Below are 21,871 nucleotides of genomic sequence, written 5' to 3' on the forward strand. Positions count from 1 at the left end.
CGTGGTCAAGCGCAACTATCAGATGTGCTCGTGACCTCCGTGACTCTGTGGAACGATAACGGGGCAAGACAGACTATTCCAAAAGGAAGTCGCACAGCTGTGGGCTGTTTTTTTTATATCTTCTCTTCCCTTCTGTGATTGTTTGAATATCTTAAAGCCGCCGCCGCCGCCGCTCACCAAATGTTTGTTCTCGTCCCCAGGTGGCCTCCCTTACGAGTTTAAGGTGGTAATCGCCGGGAATCACGAGTTGACCTTTGACAAGGACTTTATGGCTGAGCTGGTCAAGCAGGATTACTACCGATTCCCCTCGGTCTCCAAACTCAAACCGGAGGACTTTGACAATGTCCAGTCGCTCCTTACAAACTGTGTCTACCTGCAGGACTCGGATGTCACCATCAAGGGATTCCGGATATACGGCACACCCTGGTAAGACCAGAAACTGGAAAGCTTTCATTTTTCTTTTTTTTTTAGCCCAAAGCCATCCTCGCCGCGTCTTCCTCTCATCTTCACTGAGTCACATTTATTTCCCGTAGTGTTCTAAATCCCTAAAGTGGAAGGGGTGGCCTCCCTTCTGTCGGCGTCTGGCCGTGTTCCAGCTCCCCTCCTCGCAGCTCACTTCTGTACGCTCTGTCAGGGGCCTCGCTAACATGCGCCATGCTATTCCCAGCTTGCGCATTCCTTTATGAGCGCGGGACCTTCGCCCGCTCTCGGGGCTTACGTTACACCTGTGTTTTGACACGGGGTTAAGTGATACGCACGGTTCCGGGACCCGCTGTCAATCGGCTCTCATGTGGAAAGAACTCGCGGAAGGCCGGCGTGATTGTCGGAGGAATGTTGGAGGGAGCAGACAGAGGCTTGTGGGGTGTGTGGTAAAATAAGAAGTGTTTGTGAACGGGAAGTGTTTACTAGCCACGCGCATGAGATCACCGCTGCGTTTTGAGGACGGTATGGCAATATAACCAAAATACGAGCAGAGGCCAGATCAAACCAAATGTCAATGCGCTGATGTTATTCGGTTATTTTCATGGTTTAAAACGGGGCAAATAATTCTCAAAATAAATAAAATAAAAAATACAGGCTCAAAATAGATACCTGGAGTCACCAATTTGGTAGGTGTGTGAGGGTCAGTCGCCAGTATGAGTATAAGTCGCACCCCTCGGCCAAACTATGAAAAAAAAAAAAACTGCGACTTATAGTCCAAAAAATACGGTAATCATATTATGTACCTGTATTGCTGTCTATGTGTCGGATTGGTTTAAAGTCTGTATTGTGTGATGATATGTTGAAAAGTTTCATCATCCCTTTGTCTATTTTAACATGCCATGCGCTTATTATTTATGGTCAAGATGAAAGCTACTTCAATCGGCGCCACCACCTGCAGTGCCATTACGTGTTCAAGGCTTTGGCACTATCTGCTCGGTGGTTCTCACCAGTCTGGTCCAGGCTTAAAATAATCATGTAGGTCATCCTTTTGCAGTTATAATTAGCAGCCTTGGAGCCTCGCTTGAGAAATAATGGTGTATTTAGTGGGGGAGTGCGGGTCACAGGGAAAAGAGACTCCTCTTGTTCTGTCCTTCCTTCCACCTTTCTTTCCTTGTCTTGGAAAGGAAGGATGCGGCCTTTGCTCCCTGGTGGGTGTTTAGCGTGAGGGCTGCTAAGTGTCTGTTGTGACAGCTGGGGGGGTCTCGTGAGAGAAGTAGCGGACAGCTTGACCACCCCCTCCTCGAACTCCACACCTCCGTCACACCCATATGCCCAGCGTGGCCCGAGGTCTGGCCTTCTTGTCCGCTGTGAGGTCTCACTTAGCCACGTAGTGACCCCTTCACTTCATCGGCAGCTCGCCGACTGGGTGGCCGACCGTGCCCTCTCCGGCCTTCTGCTGCCAGCTAAGCGAAGTCGGCGCTGTGTGTCCGATTGTGGCCCGTTCATTTAATGCAATTAATAACATTGTTTATCTCAAGAGCATTTGCCATCGTTGAAGTCAGTCGTTGTTTTGGCTCGATTCTTTCCTCAGAAAAATAGGTGGGCCGATGTGAAAGCAGTCGGCCATGAAAGATACACAACACACACTGTTTAATGACAGATGCTTAACAGACCAAATAGCTCAAGCTCCTTTCCCCAGGCTTGCTCACTTCTTTACACACACACACTTATATGGACGGGCACTCATACGCATGGACACACACAGTAGACGACCTTGTCAATCAAAGTTGTTGCAAGAAAGCTGAAGGTCTGTTTCAGATGGACAGTTGGTGGTTTGATTCTATTAGAATCGTTTGACTGCTCCAGGCAACAATCTTTTGGACAGAAACATGTCTTGTTATTTATACACAGTTTTATATTCTGTCACATTTTCCAATCCTTTGATATTACCTTGTTGAATTTTAAGGGTTTACAATTTTGGATCTGGAGTCGTTTGAGTACAAACTATTATAAATGATCAATGCGAGGTAGCAAAACGGAATATTTCTTTTGTTTAAATGAAATAAAAAATAATCAGATGCGAGTATGCTTCTTTAAGCTTCTTTGTAATAGACTCCTGGATGGTCACAGGTATGTGAGGAATCCTGCTGGTTCTGATTTCTAATACGAGAACTATTTGGGAGAAACCGCTTCCTTTCGCTGTACTTTGTGGAAAAGAAAAAAAAAAGAAACTTTATAAGGCACTGTAAATCCAAAACGATACACATTGGTAGTTGTCTGACATTGTAAATACGCTCCACGTGCGTGTGCGTGTTTGTGTGTCTCCCAAAGGCCGCCGATTAAATCCAACTGCCCTCGTTTGCTCTCTGTAGCTCACGTCGGGGGATTCTGGAGGGCCAAATGCAGATTTGTCATTTGCAGATTTGAGTCTTATTCATGTATTCATTTTCTGCTGTAAAGGTCGGCCGTGCGTGTGCGCGTGCATGTCAGTGTGTGTATGAGAATAAGAAAGTGAGAAATAGGCAAGGAAAGCCCAGCGTAGTGTGGCGCTTTTATTGTTTGGACCGCATGTTTATTTACTCTGCAGCATAGTGCTCATTTTTTGTTTTTCTTCTGTACTTTCCTTTGACTCTGTCTTCCAAGTGTGAATTTGTGTCGGCTTCTGTTGAGCTTAATCACCTCTAAGTCGTCACCCCTTCAGTGGTGCCAGTTCCTAAAAGTTTGCATTGGCTGCCAGCCCAACACAACAACGCACACGAGGCCCCCGATAAGCAGTCGTCTTCAAAATCAAGTTCATTTATTTATTTCAATTATTATTTTTAAAATTTTTTTAAAATAATATTTTCATTATTTTAAAAAAAGGTCATTTCTTTTTTTAATTATTTATTTTTAATTTGCTATTTTCACTTGAATTTTGTCTCTTGCAGATTTGTCAATATAAACCCTTTTTTTTTTTTTTGCTGCTGCAATATAACTGTGTGTTCTTTCCTGTCCAACAAAAAAGAAATACACCCCTACGCTGCAGCCAAGGTACTGTCGCTGCATCCCCGAGCTTTTCCGAAATTAGTTTTTGCGTTGACAGCGGTGTCATGTTAATTTTAGTAGTATTTCAGAATTAATGAGATAATGATTTATTGACGTTGAATATGAATTTATATTTAATGGAGCATAAAATGGTGAAACAACTGCTGACAAGGATGGATTGCGGTGGAAGTTGCCTCTGCCTCACTATGCTCGGCTGCTTCTTTTCCGTTCGTGCTGCTGCTTAGCCAGTTTTGCTGCTTAAGCGTGTGCGTGCCTGCACATTTGTGTGTGTAGCTGCGTGAGCTTTTTCACCTGAGTGTCAGCCCAGTGAATGAGAGGGTTAAGTGATGGATTTGTGATGGCGCCCTCACTTTTTTGCACGATGACGTCTCGGAGCATTCCCCGCTGAATGACTCACCCTCCCTCCCTCCCTCAGATGCACATAGACAAGTTCTTCGCTCGGCTAGTCTGTTCTGCCCCGTACGTCCTGTTTCACATCTCTCTGAGTGCTCACTGAGCGCCCCCACCCCCACACCAAGGTAAGCCCCAAATATGTCAAAGGGAGAGTGATGAGTCCTCGGCACCGCCTAATAAAGCTCTCCTCAGTGGCCTTGTGCACATCAGTCACCGAGGGGTGAGGCGGACGCAGGGGTCTGCCTCGCGACACGGACGACAGCTCCATCACATATTTGAGCATGAAAAAGGGCTGACGCAACCGAAGCAAGACCACGAAAGGGTTGCGTACAGGACCAGGCGATGCGATCGAAAATACAATTACCGTATTTTTCGGACTATAAGTCGCATTTTTTTCATAATTTGCGGTGCGACTTATTCTCAGGGGCGACTTATGTGTGAAATTATTAACACATTATATCATTTCACATGTTATTTCCTGACTTATATATGTCTTTTTCTTCTTTATTATGCATTTTATGGCTGGTGCGACTTATACCCCGGAGCAATTTATAGTCGGGAAAATAAGGTGATTGATTTCTGTTTGAGTGTAATTTGGCTACTAGACCCTCACCAGTAAAAAAGAATTCACGAAACAAGTGAGGTTGTGTAGAGACTGTCGACATGGCTTGATCTGAGGTTGAGATCAGTATTTGTCAATATATGTCAACACTGCAGCAAAATGTGTATTTGTGCGTGTGGAGACGCTCGTGGGCTTGAGAGCTGGGTCGACCTTGTTCGGTATTTCAATGGGAATGTCAAGAGAGCCATGACGAACCTTGTAGCAGCAGTGGCGAAACTGCACGCGAAATCACGTTTTCACCTTTCATTTTCTACCGTTGTCGTAAACATCCATCCGCGGTGGTGAGCAGCCGCTTGGAAATGCAGGACATCTCGTCTAATTTCAAACGAGATGATGACATCCTTGCCATCATTTGCCGTATTTAATTCCTGTCATGATTCATGTGTTCTTGCCAGAATGAGTCGTCTGGCGTAATAGCAAATTTGCTTGGCTATGATGATTGCTTGTTTGACCCTTCGTCTTCCTTCTTACAGAAAACATCAAATGTGTCATCTGTATTTGCACACCTGCTTTCGTTTTGTTTTTTTTGAAGACAATGCTCTGCAGTATGAGCAAGTCCAAATGCCCTTTGCTCTAAAATTACAAACAAAGGTCAATTGTGTTTCTTTTGTCGTGACGAACTGCAGATCATTCATCTGTCAAATGCAAAAGGAAGTTCACTTCTCCCTCTCTGGTATTTATTTTTTCCCGTGTCACGTTTGACCTCTCACTGGCCTCCGAAGTGTGAGCTTGTGTAGATGATGTGCTCCAAAGTGGCCTTGTCACCCTTAGAGCTTTTGAATGCTTGAAAGGACTCCTTCAAATTGAACCGATGACAAGCTTTTGTCCCAAAATGTTTTTAAAAATACAAAATATATAGCTAAATATATTTTTAAATATATAAATATCACTTTTTTAGAAAATATATATATTTAAGCTGTATATATATTATATAATTTGTATATAATATATAAATATTTTTTATGAAATAAATATCACAGTATATTTCTTAATATTTATTTATGGATAAGCAAGTGCTGATCCACTTAAGAGTCAATCGTGTAAACTCGATTTTTGCTCTTTGTTTTGTTTTGTACTTTTTGCACCAGCGTCTTTACTTGCCCTTCAAAGTGCACTGCATTTGCAAGAAGTTCCATTTGATTCTTTCTGCTTAAACCGTTTGCTTTCTCGTGGAGGACAGCATTTTATTTTTTTATAGTCAAACCTTGGCTTTAAGGAGCCATAAAAAAAGAACTTGCATCTTTTACAGCTTTTTGGGTGGAGACTGAAACAAGGTGGCACCGGCTGAAGGACGGCGAAATTGAAAAGGAGAGAAAGTGGCTTTTGCAGCAACCACAATAATAAATTGTATAACATTGCTTTGATTTTTAATTGATAAATGTGCTCCTTTCATCAGCATATGTTCAGATTTATTTTACTTTCATGTTCAAGCCATTCCTTTCATTTTTCCTTCATGCTGCTGTTGAATTTCCACATTTTCTACCACTACTGACTGTTAAAAGCAGAAATGGAATTAAGCCTGAAAAGCTATTAAGTACGTACAATTAAAAGCGCCGCACAAACATGTTTGGCGTGCGCTGCAGCGAGAAGAACAATGCTCTTTAAATGTGCAGTTTTTCCTCAAACCTGTCTTCCGCACTTTACCATCTGTCCAAGAATTGGATGAAAAATAACATTGGCGCTCGTGTGCCATGTGAATTAAAAGTGTGCCGCAGACCTGGAACCGCTGCAGCGATTCTTTTAATTAAAACGGGAAATAATTGTTGTCAAGCAAACGTTCTGAGACATGTGAGACGAAAAGAAAGCCAGCAGGAGGAATACGGCGGGGGGATGAAAGACAGTGAGCGAGTGTTACAGAGTCCTGGCCAGCTTGCTGCTGTAATGAACATTAGGGCTGCGGCATAAATTTAATGACCTGTGAAACAAACAGCGTGGCTGAGACCAATGCCTCGGAATGCTAAGTGGCTCTATCATTAATACTAGTTCAGAGATGCCACTGTGTAAACACACTGGAAGTCTCTTTCTCCTGGAAGCCTCTAAAACAAGGTAGCTATGTGATGATGATGATGAAGATGATGATAAGGCAACACCTCTGCAGATCTTGTTAAAAGGGTCACGCCTTTTTGTGTACGTGCACTATTAATTACCGTATTTTCCGCACAATAAGGCGCACCTAAAAACCTCCAATTTTCTCAAAAGCCGACAGTGCGCCTTATAATCAGGTGCGCCTTATATATGGACCAATATTGAGCCACTACAGGAGGTGTGTCCAAAGCCGACAGTGCGCCTTATAATCAGGTGCGCCTTATATATGGACCAATATTGAGCCACTACAGCAGACGTGTCCAAAGTCTATGTATATATCTTATATACGGACAAAGTTTTAAAATGGGCCATTCATTGAAGGTGCGCCTTATAATTCAGTGCGCCTTATATATGGACAACGTTTTAAAATGGGCCAGTCATTGAAGGTGCGCCTTATAATCCGGTGCGCCTTATAGTGCGGAAAATACCGTAACCTGTGCTAACTAAAACGATATTGCTAGCTTAACCGCGAATGAGCACGCAGGTTATACACCTTACTAAAGTAGTTCTTTGGTTCATCATGTAGACAACATGACAAAAGGTTTGACATTCTTAGAGATGCTCAACTTAGTAGAAACTACCCACTCAGTTTGCCCCGTAAATTGCAATTGATGTGGATGTATCAGTTTGTGTTTGTCCCTGCCGTCCTTTGAAATGTTCTCTCCTGTATACGTATTTAAGCTCTGTACATGCTCCGCAGGTAATTTAGGTTGTGAGGGAGTGCTCTGCTTGTGATTATGAGCAATGGAGGCTTAATCAAAAGATGGAGCACTGTGGGGAGCAGGGAGGAAGCTAAACGACGGTAGCCCCGAGCTAGCCAGATGTCTTCAGCGCGAGGACGGATACATGGCATGGGCAGGCGGCTCCGGGCGATTAAAATGCAATCACAATTCCCTGGAAGTCAGCCCAAGACGTAACCAGTCGGGGACTACATGGCGATGAGTCCCAGCTCTTACCCCGACCTCAGGCTAGCGAGTCATTCGGAAGAAATGCTAAAAACGCTTGCTAATCAGCAGCGGGCTTCTCTACTATCAATATGTGGGTTAAAGCAGGGCCAGCGTGACATCTGAAGGCATCCATCTGTTTGCTCTGGCTCTATTAGGTTCCATCTTGTTTTATGCGCCACGCTGCGTCTCCTGCTTTGACTGGATAAATATTTGAACAGCGGCGTGTCCACGACTGATGTGGCCTGAGGTGTGTTGGTCTTGCGTAAACCTTCATTGTTGTGACTTTGCCGCAACACAAGTTGGATGTTACCAGCCGTCTCACTGACATGATTCTACTTGGTGATGGTGTGAAAGGTTACCGACACCGTTCTTGTTTATCTACACAAGCGAAAGGCTCAGATGAATAAATAATGCATTCGGTGTGACCATGAGGCAATCGTGGAGTTCCACATAGAGTAAGACTCTGCTGAGAGTGTTGCCAACTTAATAATACCGTTGTGGATAATATCGTTACTCCACCGACTCCCCTTCACGTTGCGCGGTCAGAAAGGTAGCTGCGGATGGCGAGCTATCAATCAGCATTAACAACGGCTTCTTAAATAGCGAGGCGGGCTATCTGCTCTGTTGTGATACCATTAACATCATCCTGCTGCACTTCCCTTCCTTCCTGCTGACCTCCTCCACAACTCTCCGTGCCAAGAATATAGTTTGGACCACCAGCATGGATGCCAGTCACAAGTGACACTCGGTCATGTGATTTCAATTGCTTATACGTTGAAGGCCCTGGAATATTCATGAGGAATAATTAATGGTCTGATATGGATATGCATCTCAATACTTGGGTCGTGTAATTGTACGCATGTAATTTGCTTGTTTGGTACGAACCCTGGAGACCAACAATAGCCGTTTGTGCGTTTTCCTGTGCCTATTGTTGCCGCCGCGTTTCGATGCCCTCGCTAACATGCACTGCTTGTGAGGTCAAGACAATAGCTGCAGACAGAGTGGCATGTATCTGCGCCGCTTTGACCCCGCCAGCCCTTCCTGTTGCCTCGGACGCCCCCTCCTCCGCTCCCCCACATCCTCGATCTTTGACCTGGACAGCAAAGACTGTCTGGCTGTTATGCTGCTACAAGGCAGGGTGCGCTTTGACAGGTCTGTGAGAAAACCTGCAGCTTGCGTTATCCCGGCTTTCTCAGGAGAGCGCGATACAGAGGAAGAAAAAAAAATGCAGCTGTAGCTTCATTGGTAAAAGCTTTTTGGAACAAAAATAGGACATGTGATAAAGAATAGATATTATTACTAACGAAGGAACTAAAGGTCAGCGTCATTAACTAACAGGGGCATGATTGCGTTAATCGTAATGACCTTCATTGATGAGCTTTGTTTGGTACATCGGAAGTCAATAGATTTTTTTTTTGTATCGATATTTGCAGACTTGCCGAGAAGGAAATTTGAGGAAATATCTACATCATGATTTGATTGTGTAATCAGTCATGAGTATTCATGTTTTTATCGCAAACTGTCGTTAATCACACGCATTGATTATGAAATTAAATAAAGAGAAAAAAATTCATAAAGATGCGTCGAAAGTTGAATAAAATGTTTTTTGTTTTATAAAATTAATCGAGTAGAATGATGGGATAAATTGGTAACTCCTCTCCTTGAGTCAACATATAACCCAGATGCCCGATTCGTATTTGACTCTTTCAAGCAAGTGGTCACAGTTTTAATGCCATCATTTTTCTAATTTAATTTGCTCCGAGAAAAGACTCCAACGTGGTCCTCGGAGGCAAGCCGGGGAATGAAACGTGGCCTGTCAGTTTTTGTCAGCCAATTTCCCCGCTCCCTCATTTCCCAGATATATTATCCTCACTGCCTCCCTTCACTCCACTTGGCCTCGCCACCCTCCCCTGTTCGCCATTGTTCTCCTGGATCAAGTTCACGGAGGTCGGGGCTGGAGAAGGGTAATGGGACCCATGGCCCCGTGTCTCGGAGCAGGTTGAATAGGTCTTTGGCCCCCCCATGGGCTCCCTGAATAGGACCCAGATTCCACTTCTTTTTATGAGTCTGGTTTCGAGTTTCCGGAGATCTGCCCGGCCTTCTCGACTTCCATGTTCATATCCGTGTTCCCACACCACCTCACCGCTTTTCCTGAGCTCCACCTGCAACATTCACCAGCAGCTTTGTGCCCCGCACGCACACATTTTATTCCATCACACTCGGTTCACAAGCCTCCAGATGCAAATATTTCACGTGAATAGTTTTCTGCCATCGCTGAACACTCCGTTAGTTCCATCTATATTTTATAGCAGCGCTTCTTTCTGTTATCACGCCGATTGGGCGGCTCGATTGCGGCACATAGTCGGGCTCGCTTGCTTTCGGTGGCGTATTTTTATGTTGTTGTTGTCAATCAACACAGCGAGAAGGAAATTGTGTTTTAATGGCATCCCATTAACTTGACCAGCTCATTGTTATATTGCCTGACAAAATCTCCACAAATCAGACTTGGTAAGAGATTTATGGCTGTCATTTTCACTATCGTAAGATGCAAGCAAATGCTTTCAATTAGCCAGATGGCACGGTTGTCGGATTTACAGGAGCTGGGCGTTAGTTTGTACTTTAATGTTATTTTTGTATGAGTAACTCGTGATAACAGTAAGGAAGACAAGAACAAACTGTCTGATTTGAATTTCCCTCCAATTTTTTTGATTGTTACTTTTTTCATACTGGACTGTGGCCTGGAAAATATCGTACTACCAGATTTTACCGTCATCGCTATCAGCCTGTACATCAATCAAGTTTAACCTGATAGTTGTTTACACTAGGGCTATCCAATTTCAAATTCAGTTGGGCCAACGTACATGTTTTCGCAACTCCTGTTTTTCGCACCGCGAGCCACGTTTCTAAACAATGTAGGTAGATGACGCAAGTGTTGCATTCAAGGTATCAAACACTGTAGGAATTTTCTAAATCTTGCAAACCGAGATACCCTCTGTTCAATGCATTTTAATTCAGTCAGGCCGGGCCACTCGGAGGTTGGTGCTGGACCGCATGTAGCCCGGGAGCCGCATATTGGTGAACCCAAACATTGACTAAAGTAATAAATGTCTGCCATGTACTATAAACGCTACTCCTTTATGTGCATCTGTACATGCATAATATCCCATCTTGTAATTCCCAACGACATCATCGGACGGATCTCAGACACACACATGCGCGCGCACAGAACAACACACCTACGGTGTTGCGAATAGCTGAAAGCCGCCGGGTCGGCGAGAGCAGCTGTGTTTGCTCGCAAGCATCTGCTGGCTCAGACAGCGGTTGGTTTACGTCGCCGGTCTGCGGGTCAAACTGCAGCTGGCTGCGTCTCAAACCCGCGTTTGTGCACGCCAACGTGTCCCTACGGTTGTAGCTTTTTCCTAAGCGGGCTAAGTCCGGTGGCCAACCCTTAGCGTCTTGGCTTTGGCAGCATGACTGCAGCAAGATTAATCCATTCCACACTCCATCAGTCACCAGGCGCAGGTTATTAGTGCCTGGACACACACACATACAAACCCTTCACCCCTGTGACTTCACTTTCCACCTTGTCCCCAAAGTTTGCAAAGGTGGCCTTGATGCTGAGAGGCCATTTTTCAAAAGGCTACACTTGGCTCCTTTTAATAAGGCTACTCAGGTTTCTGGGATTAAACACACAAACACAACGACTCACACACACACGCACATGTCGGACTGCTTTGCGCATACTCGTGAGTGTCAGGTAAGTGCACCCCCATGAGGGTTATCAAAGTCCCATTAACATGGCCCTCCTCATTGGTTCTGACAGGTTGATCAATTAGAGCGCAGCCCACCTTTGACCTCCGGGCGTCGCTGACTCGAGAGGCCAGATGCGATGGATCACTGGTCCTACACACACTTTCACACACACACAGACTCACCTCTCTTGTTAACCGGTCACAGTGCAAATGTTTTTGTGGCATCGTGTACCACTTTGATAGCCAAAGGTGCAGCAGGTCTCGTGATTAAAATGTAGTGGAGAATAATGCATGAATATTTTGGAAGCGGATAATATAACAGTTGCTTATTAATTATACATCAAAAAATATGTCACATCTTTCTGTCTATATGTAGATTATTAGCAGTTGTGCATTATATTCAAGTGACCTTAAATATAAGGCCATCGATAATAAATAAAATAAAAAGATTAAAAGAATCAAATAATAATAATAAATAAATATAAATATAAGTCTGGAAATAATAGTCATAAAAGTATGCAAGGGTCATCCGCTGGGCAACTTTATTGTTAATAGTTTTATTATGGTAAAATTCTCATTATGTGAGTTTAATGCTGTGAACAATGTCAACATTTTCATACTGTAGCATCTATTTTTATGATGTCATATATGTCATTTTAGCAAATGTGTGCGCAAGCCATGCATCAAGACGTACCAACAGCGAGACATGCAGGCCCGCCGCCGCAGCAAAAACGAGAACAAAAAGAATGGAGGTCCTCTTGGGCTTTTTTTTTTTTTTTTTATGATGATTGTTCTTGTTGTTATGATGGTTTTCAATTACAATTCATTGCGGTCTTGTAGCCTCGTTTTGATAAAACAATAAGGTCCTCCGGTGCCGAACGTTGCGAGGTATTGTTGCCCGCCCGGGGACCCAGAAAGAGGTTAACAGCCGAGTCGTGCCCCGAGAGAGCCACGGCGTCCTAATGATGTCCAACGGCTTAATTGAATATCGGCGTTGTGCGCATGAGGGCTAAATTGCTTCTGTCTGCGTCACCTCCGCTGCAGGCTGATTTTTAACCCATTTCCACCATTTGATTCCCTGGGGGATCATTAAATGTGCCTGTTACCACGGTTACCAGCCTTTGTGCTCGCCATGCTTTTTGTGTGTCGGAGCCAAATACTGTTATTTGACTTACGGAAGATCCTCCCGTTATTGGTGTGTTACTTTCACTTGTTCTTTCACTCGAAGCTGAGTTGAGAGGCGAGGGGAGGGGGGTAAATGTATTTTACATCCTACTGTGCCTGCAAACGCTTCTGCTTTGTTTCCATGGCAACAAGCTCCAGATGGCAAGTGTCAATAAGACATGACAGAGTATTTTCACCCGTCAACGTATATGAGGGAGTATTTTCGCCATGCTGTACTTATGTTTCATAATTACGTGGACACGCACACTCAGATATATACGATAGCGGCACAGGAAACCATCTTCCCTTTATTTGCCTGCGACGCCATTAATCTTGGTGGGGGGTTAACAAATGCACTTGCATGGAAGGTATATTTCACATGCAGACGTCTGACAATGGGGCCATTGTGGCGGCGGCGGTGGCGGCGGGCGAGCACGCTGCTCTGCATTCAGTCAAGACCTTTGGCTTGCCTCCGGATCCCCGGCTCATGTCAAGGGTTTAGGTTTCATCTCCCAGATGAATGAATGCGAAGGGAAAAATCTCACTGGTGTGTTTTTTCTTCAATAGCATTTTTTTTTCTGAATGGGGAGAGCAAATATATTTTTTCAAAGTTTGGCCTTGTTGCTATTAGTCAGACAAATGTTCCGCGAGTGTCTCGTGTGTGTAGCCAAGCGAGCACGCCAGCTCAGCTCTGATTCACGGCTTTCTAAGATTCTCCCCGCCCGCCCGCCAGCCAGTGCCGCTACGGCAGCAGCCGCCCCATTTCCCTCGCAGAAGTGCTTAGTCCTCCCAGTAATCCATTAGACTTCCATTAGCTCTGATTTGCGTGATTAGTTCTAATTAATCAGTCGAGTCTGTGGCCTTCGCTCCCCTTGCTCCTCACGTTTAATTTTTAACCTCATTTCTCAGCTCTCCGCCAATGGAAGCGTGTGTTAGAGATTTGTTCACTCAAACAATATCTTGCAAGAACCACACGGAGACAAGTAAGTCCTTTTTGACACCTGCAGGTGGAGAGTTCACTCACTCCAGAATGAAGTCTGAACCCTTGTTCCTGCGAGGGGATATTTATTAAGAGAAACAGAGTGGGGGTTGAGAGTGGGCAAATGGCCGAAGCCCCTGGCTGATCAAAGCACAGAGTGGGGGACAGAGTAGACAAATGGTCGAAGCCCCTGACTGATCAAAGCACAGCAGGGGGTCCTTCACGATGTTGTGTGAACAAAACACTTCGGTTGCTTCCTCTGCAGCTAGTCAATCAGAACAAAAGATCTTAGCACTTTGTTCTACTACTTTTGTTAAGACAGGACAAGCGAGTTTAATTATTACAGGTTACATTCCAACATAATCATAGGATCAAACTAACCAGAAAACCCTAACATCTCCCTCCTGATTTATCATATGATTATGTCACCCCAAACAACAAAGACAAGCAAGAAAACATATATACGTATAATGAAGAAGGCAGAATGGTAAAAATAAAAACAAGAAACAATGATAGCAACACCTTCCAGTGAAGATGAGGCATTACCTCAATACCCCAAATCAAACTTAATGTGTAAGCGAAAAACCTGCTGGCCAGATGTTATTAGCAGGAAAATTCTTACACGGTCCCTTTGGCCTAGGCGACCAGAATGCTATCAATAATAAAAAAAATAAAAAGAAAAACACAGAAACAGTACATCATTGTATCCATCACTTGCGAAGCATTTTCGATGGTCAAATCATCAAGTTTCTGTAAAACATGCTCAACAGAACAGCATCTACGCAATCCATGTTTCATTATCGTCATCACATCCGTCATCTCTAAGAAGTTGTATATGAACCTGGGCTACAGTAGAGGACACAAACTTCGACACAGCAGACTTCAAACATGGGATAACGCAGGTCGTAAACAAGCACAACACCACCAGCACAACAAGCACAGGAGACAGCAATTTCAACAGCAGTTGCCACCAGTTGCCAGAGAATAGCCATGAAAAGAAATCAAACTGATATGGGATCTTGTCTTTAGACATGGCCTGCTGTAAGTTCTTCAGCGAATTCATGGCGTCGTTGATGTGGGTGTCATTTTCTCCTGGTATGTATGTGCAACAGGAAGTCCCAATGATGTGGCACACACCACCTTGTGCTGCCGTCAACAAGTCCAGAACCATCCTGTTTTGCAAGACCATCAGTCTAATAGCTTGAATCTCTCTGTTTTGTCCATCGTTGACTTGCAGTGAGAGATTCACAAAGGATTGAAAACGATAGTTCAGTGTCTCGATGAAGAGCGATAGTTTCCCAACCCCAATCTGAGGAAAGAGCGCAAGGACAACTTTGTCTCCGCCGGACCATACTTTATGGTCATCCGGAACGTTCGCACCCCAGACAGGGTCATGAGGGTCAAAGGTTGCAACTGCCCTGCGTCGACGTCCAGTAGAGTTATGTGCTCCTGTCAACAAATGGTGTCGTATCCTGTAGGTGTGGTCTGTCACCCACACTGGTGCACACACTCCTGTCCAGTTGGCGGGCAGCATCGGATATACCTTGTGACCACAAAGCCACCAGCCATTCTGAATGAAGTATGTTCCGTTCGATGGTGTAGCCATGTTGGTGGGAGAGCCCTCACCACCTGAAATGGCTCTCTCATCCTGGCACACAGCGGCGATGTCCAAAGCTCCCATCCAGTTTCCTCCTGGAGAGCAGTCGTCGTTACTGCATTTGTGGGTCCTGCAACCTTGGATGTGTAGTCAGCAAGACTTGGAATGGTCCCTCCTGTCGTGGCTGGCCCAGTTCCTTCTTTTGATGACTTTGATGTAGACCCAGTCTCCTGGATTGATGGGGTTGTCGACCTGTGAGGAGGAAAGATCAAGCGGCAGTAAATTTGTCTTTGACACAGTTTGAGCGTCCTGATCATATAATCTGCCAAGGACTGCTCTTTATCTGTTGCTTGCAACTCTCGTAGTCAATTGTAGTGCCCATTTAACTGGTAAATAGGAGTGTTTGCGGGAAGAGTTTGAACACCTCCTAATGATTCCCTTTAACCAAAAACTATTTATGACAGGGGCGTTCCCATTTATTGCCTCCTGGTTTAAAAGAGATTGTCTTACCCATGCCTTCTTTCTCCTCACACGCTCGCACCCACACAGGGTGTGAACACACACACACACACACACACACACAGAACACACAGACAAATAGATTCTAATCCATCTCTCATGTAGCTTCTTTTGATAGAATCTCCTATTGGTAACTGTATAGCAGACGTTTGAGCATATAATCCCATACTCTGCTCTCTCGCTTCTACTTTTTCCTGTCGGTGCAGTCGTATGTGGCCCCTATTGCAGTCATTGTCTTGTTAACTGTCGCCGTGTGACTCCTATGCATGATTGTGTGAATGTCAAAAATTGAACGTACCTAACTTTCTGACCATCCAACCTCCACTGTGGTACAAAAAACCTTACGATTGTATTGAGTAGGTACATTGAGCAACCTAGCTCCCTCCTGACTGCCAAATGTCCTGTTCTAAAATTTATATAACTCGACCTCTACGTCTTAAGCTTGATGAGCCAAAATATCAGATCTTGCTCTTGTTTCCTACCGTTTTAGCCTATTTGTTTTATCCAAATCCGTTCAATCTCTGATTATAATGCTTTTCTCTGTAGCCCTACGTATTTTTCAAATTTTTATTTATTTATTTATTAAATCTCCTCAGTTCTGTCAAACTCAGTGCACAATGAATCTCCCTTCCACTTTGAACCAAGCTTCACCAAATTTGGTAACGCCGTAGCAAGGAGTGCGATTTGGTTGTCGGACGCTCCAAGTCCATATCTTTTTGCCGCACTTCACCCTCTCAAGTTGGTGTTCTTTTGTCGTTGCTTCAGAGCGACCCCATCCATCACTCTTGAATGAGTCCATTGTTCAAATGAGTCAATTTTCATCATTGTGAGTTCCTCCGCTTTTCACTGTCTTTTCCGTCCCCGAGGATGTTGTCTGTCCTCCGGAGTGTACTTGCCCCTCTCCAAGCACAACAGTAGTCTTTTCTTGTCCTTCGCCAAAGGTCAAAGGTGCTTCAGAGCCAGGCACCATTTTGTAGTTGTTCACGGCTGCAGGTGAAGTCTCGGATTGGGTTTCAGGGACCCTGACACTGAGAATGACAGGCTGGGACATCAAACTTGTAAGACTATCTCCAAATGTAGCTGCTTCCATCAATTTGCTGGTAACGTTTGTTTACCAAACTTCAAATTCTTCTAATAACAGCGGTCTCGTTTTTATATCGTAAATCCTGCAACTCATCCTATTTTTGAGCTACATTTTATCTATTGTTCCAATTTAATCGGACAGTATGTTGTCTTCAGTATCATTATTGAAAATCAACTCATCGAGGTCTGCTTTCCACATCAAGCCCTGATCTGTATGTCTTGACCTCTCACATGTTATTGTCATGCTTGCTCAAAAATGTGACTTCGAGTATGGTGCTGTGAATTCTCAATCTCCCCAATGAAATTGGATCCCACCTCGTAGTTCTTATCGTTCTCATATTCCTGTTAGCCTGCAATTGTCCAAATCAAAAATGTTTTCTTTTAACTGTCTTTCTTTTGAACCTCTAAATCTCTCGTGTTGCTAACCTATCTACACCAGAACAAAAAATTTTACCACAGTATAACACCAAATGTATTCGAAAATTCATTGTCATAAAGTGTTGTATTCTTACTATCTTCCACTATCTGTCCTACTCACTCCCTCCTTTTGAGGCTTGGCAACGCCCATGCCTCACACCTTGACAAACTTTATGGGAGAATGCGGTCTTAACGACATACGATTCCATCATCATTTAATTTGACTGTCTTTCCAAAACGCTTCTCAATTTCTCAGTTCACACATCTTCTACATGTGAAACTGGTTCTCCAGTTTTTTTTTTCTAGTTAATTATCAATCCAAAAGCTACGTGTTTCTTTCTAACATTCAACCTGCTCAAAATCACTCTTTCATTAAAGTCGCTCTACTAATTTTCTATAGTAGTCGCCAACGACTTCAACCATTCAACCTTTCATTCAGGCAATCATTCATCAATGCTCATCATATGCATCTCACACAGTCTCCAAAAAGGAGTCATACTATCACATTGGTCCCAATTCATCCAAGCTCACCACACAGCATTCATATATCATTTTCAACTCAGGTTTCCTGGTAGAACAATCCACCAGTCCAAAAAAAACTTAACTAAAACAAACAACTGGCAAATTAATCTGAATTTTTTCTTTGTGTTTAAATTTGAAGAACTCAATCTCTCAGATTTAGCTTGCATTTAGAATTTTGTATAATCAACCAATCAATTATTCCTATTAAATGTAGCATTGCAAAATCTTAAATTCACAATTTAGCTTCTTCCAATTCCTGAAAGCATGTTCTGTCGTTTTTTTTTTTTTTTTTCTCTTCATCAAATTTCTCATGTGAGCTCGACACTTAACATACACTAGTGTGGATTAGTTTCTGCTCGCAAACAGATTTCTCTCTTTTCCTCTCATTTTTATCTGTCAAAATTGTTTCTGTTCTGCGGTGTAAATTGAATAGACAACAGTCTAGCAAATTTCTTTATATTAAAAGTTTAGCCAATCTTCATCAATTTGGGACTCTAACTTTAACACATACGCACACACATGCACAGCTCTCGCGTGCAGAAGGTAGGTCTCAACAACAATGATTCGTCACAGGCTGGCCATTTCCTGTGGTCGATCATGAGCTGGTCCCTCCCATGCACACGAGGACAGCACATTCTAATTTTATTTATTTATCTTCTAGAAGCAAGTTGCATTTCTTTACCACTTGATTTGCATATTTTAACTTTAGTGTAACACAAATTGAGCTCTAGTCATTTGTAATTTGGGCATACAAACAGCATTGTCATACTTCTTGGATGGACAAGACTTCTAATAATCTAAAGAAAATTCTAATAATCTGACAATGACATGTTTTGCTGCCATATGGGCATCTATTCTTTCTTTCTCTGTATGAGCATAAGCGGTCAAAGAGGAGGAAACTTGTCATGCTAAAAATTTGGCTTTTCCTCTGCCCCTTCCTGCACCCTTTGATTGATATTGCTTTGCAGAACGACACACTCTTGCAAAGTGTCCTCGTCTCCCACAGTTCCAACAGTTGTCTGAATCTGATGGGGGTTTTGATTTGAATGGTGGCTTGCGACGTTGTTGGTATCTAACTCTTCCTCTGCCCCTTTGGGAACTTTGGTAGAAGATTGTTGTATCTTCATTTAGATCATTATCATCATCTAGATGAAATACATCAAAACTTCTGCCTTTCTCAATCCCATTGTCAGCGTCTCTGGGCCACTGCATGTTTTTTGTAAACCAAGCAGTGTCCGCTTCCATCAAGTGTTTTCTCACCCAACTGCCCAAGTCAGGGGGGAAACCAGTGAGGAGCGGAATTTTAAGATGTTGCTGATAAGCACTCTCATCTGCATCATTGAATGGGATGCCACTATGTACCCAGAATTCTTTTTCAAATCTCAATTGAATGGCGGCTTCATCACTTTTCAACTTTCCATCTTTTGTCTTTTGGATTTGTTCTCTTCTTTCTTGTGAAGCTTTCAACCACATTTTAGCACAATCCAATTCTCTCTCTTTTCTAATTTCCTTGTATTCCATACATATTCTTTCACTTCAGCATGTATTGCATACAATTAAGAAATCTCCTTGCCATGAACTTCTCATCTCAAAGAAGAGCAGAGCAAGAGATTTACCGTTCTTATTTCCCATCTTAATTTTAGTAGTTTAAGGTTTTACAATTTTTGTCAATTTTTTTTTTTTCTTTGAGGATCCTCAATGCAGGTTTAAATTGACCTTTCAACAAATTACTAGCCTGTATTATTGCCGTGGATCAATGCTAGAACTGCTATTTAGTCAATTTATCCTACCAGTCACACACTCAATCACACAAACGCCAGCGCTTTTTAGGCCTATCCAGGGATGAGTGTAAAACCCTCCCAAACAGCTTTGGAAAAACGGACAAAAGAAAAAATCTACGCCCTTCTTCAATTAAGAAAAAGAAGCTCTGTTTTCCTTAGCCCGTTTCTTCCACTGGGTCTTGAACCCAAGCTATTCTTTGGCTTGGAAAAACATACCAAGAAAAATCTACGCCCTTCTTTGATTAACAAAAAAGAAGCTCCGTGTTTCTTAGCACGTTCCTTCCACTGGGACTCTAACCCAAGCCAGATCCCTCAGCTCGGAAAAACAGACAAAGAAGAGTCTACACACTTCTTCGATGAACGAAAAAGAAGCTCTGCTTTTCTTAGCCTGTTCATTCCACTGGGACTTGAACCCAAGCTGGCTCTCGTGCACCTCTATGTGTTACGCGTTTAACAACACAACACAACTTCAGGCCTTTAACTTACTTGTCACCTGGTTCGTTGCACTGCCGGGTCCCGTCAATCCACCTCTGTCAGACGAAGGCAGACCTAAGATGCTGGCCCAGCGAAGAATTTCCTTCCCAGGTCTTTCTTTACCAGGTCCGGCTAATGGACGCTGGCCCGTCGACGGTGTGCAGCGCGTCGTCCTCCGTCAGCCAGATGATGGGTATGAGGGTCCCGGGTTTCGGCACCAAAATGTTAGAGATTTGTTCACTCAAACAATATCTTGCAAGAACCACACGGAGACAAGTAAGTCCTTTTTGACACCTGCAGGTGGAGAGTTCACTCACTCCAGAATGAAGTCTGAACCCTTGTTCCTGCGAGGGGATATTTATTAAGAGAAACAGAGTGGGGGTTGAGAGTGGGCAAATGGCCGAAGCCCCTGGCTGATCAAAGCACAGAGTGGGGGACAGAGTAGACAAATGGTCGAAGCCCCTGACTGATCAAAGCACAGCAGGGGGTCCTTCACGATGTTGTGTGAACAAAACACTTCGGTTGCTTCCTCTGCAGCTAGTCAATCAGAACAAAAGATCTTAGCACTTTGTTCTACTACTTTTGTTAAGACAGGACAAGCGAGTTTAATTATTACAGGTTACATTCCAACATAATCATAGGATCAAACTAACCAGAAAACCCTAACAGCGTGGGCTTCGGAGCCGCCTTTGTTTCCCAGCGCACGTACGCACGGAGCGCCGCACTGAGAAGACGTCTAAATCATTTAGGACCTTCGTTTATATTTAGAAGCTTCGTGATTTTTGGGGTTCGTCTGCTCGGACTCACCCACCGCTGCGATCGACCAGGTGACCCACTGCTCATTGTAACTGGACTTATTGATGCTTTGGAAGCCCTCGTCTCCTCGTACTCAAGCTAAACATAGTGGGCCCAGACTAGTCAAAGAATAGCAGAGTCCAAATCTTGACGTCCTCAGCAAATATCTACTTTTGCTTTGTGCGGCTTTTGATGGAGTTTCTTTATTCCTCGTCTTACGGCATGATGATAATCTATCTTCCTTAGCCTTCTTGTCAGCCCTCTATTGCCGTTACCACTATTGTGATAAATGAAGGCTCAATTTATCAAGGCCCATCTACTCAGTTGCTCTCTGTCCGTTGATAAAACATCTGCCCGCTTTGCTTTCGTCCATCCATCCATCCATCCATCCATCCATCCATCCATCCATCCATCCATCCATCCATCCATCCATTCGACCCATCCATTCGACCCACCCATCCATCCATCCATCCATCCATCCATTCGACCCACCCACCCACCCACCCATCCATCCATCCATCCATCCATCCATCCATCCATCCATCCATCCATCCATCCGAGACCCATCCATCCATCCATCCATCCATCCATCCATCCATCCATCCATCCCACCCAGCCCAACCACCCACCCAAATCCATCCATCCATCCATCCATCCATCCATCCATCCATCCATCCATCCATCCATCCATCCATCCATCCATCCATCCATCCATCCATCCATCCATCCATCCATCCATCCATTCCCACTCAGCCACATGGAGGTTCTCTTTGTGGGCGCCAGGAAAGACACAGCTTGTCACCCCGGAGCTCGCACGTTCTGATCCAAGCCGCCGGAGGTGGCCCGGCTGCCGTCAATCAATGTGGTAGCGGGTTGCCGAGGGGCTGCCGAGGGTGTGATGTTGACGCATGACACGAGCTCCCCTCTGTTTCGATCTTCCCGCTTTATTTTGGGAACGCGTCCTTGAATTGGACGCGCCGAAAGATGAGTTTGCCGCTCATCACGTATTTGAAATGTTGACACTGAACCGTTTTGAATTCTCGCAGGTCTCCGTGGTTCAACGGCTGGGGCTTCAATCTGCCCCGGGGTCAGTCCCTGCTGGATAAATGGAACCTGGTCCCAGAAGGCATCGACATCCTGATGACCCACGGCCCGCCGCTGGGTGAGACCAATTAACCAATCGCCCCCGCATCTAATACCTCATTTTAGCAGAAACAGTAGCAGACACATTTCAGGATTCAATATTTGTGTTTGACTTTATGAAAGGAAGAAA

At 44.1% G+C, this 21,871-nt stretch overlaps 1 protein-coding gene across 1 annotated transcript in view; it reads left to right on the forward strand.

Annotated features, from left to right (window-relative positions):
• The window catches only part of mpped2a (metallophosphoesterase domain containing 2a), a 37,169-nt gene that overhangs the window by 12,946 nt on the left and 2,352 nt on the right, over positions 1–21,871 (forward strand). The window contains exons 4-5 of the mRNA XM_088371178.1: positions 201–426; positions 21,645–21,760. Coding sequence (XP_088227304.1) covers positions 201–426; positions 21,645–21,760 — 342 coding nt within the window. The remainder of the gene's footprint in view (positions 1–200; positions 427–21,644; positions 21,761–21,871) is intronic.

Source organism: Syngnathus floridae, chromosome 3 (genome assembly GCF_059516105.1).
Source record: "Syngnathus floridae isolate MCC-2025c chromosome 3, RoL_Sflo_1.0, whole genome shotgun sequence".
Classification (NCBI taxonomy): domain Eukaryota; kingdom Metazoa; phylum Chordata; class Actinopteri; order Syngnathiformes; family Syngnathidae; genus Syngnathus; species Syngnathus floridae.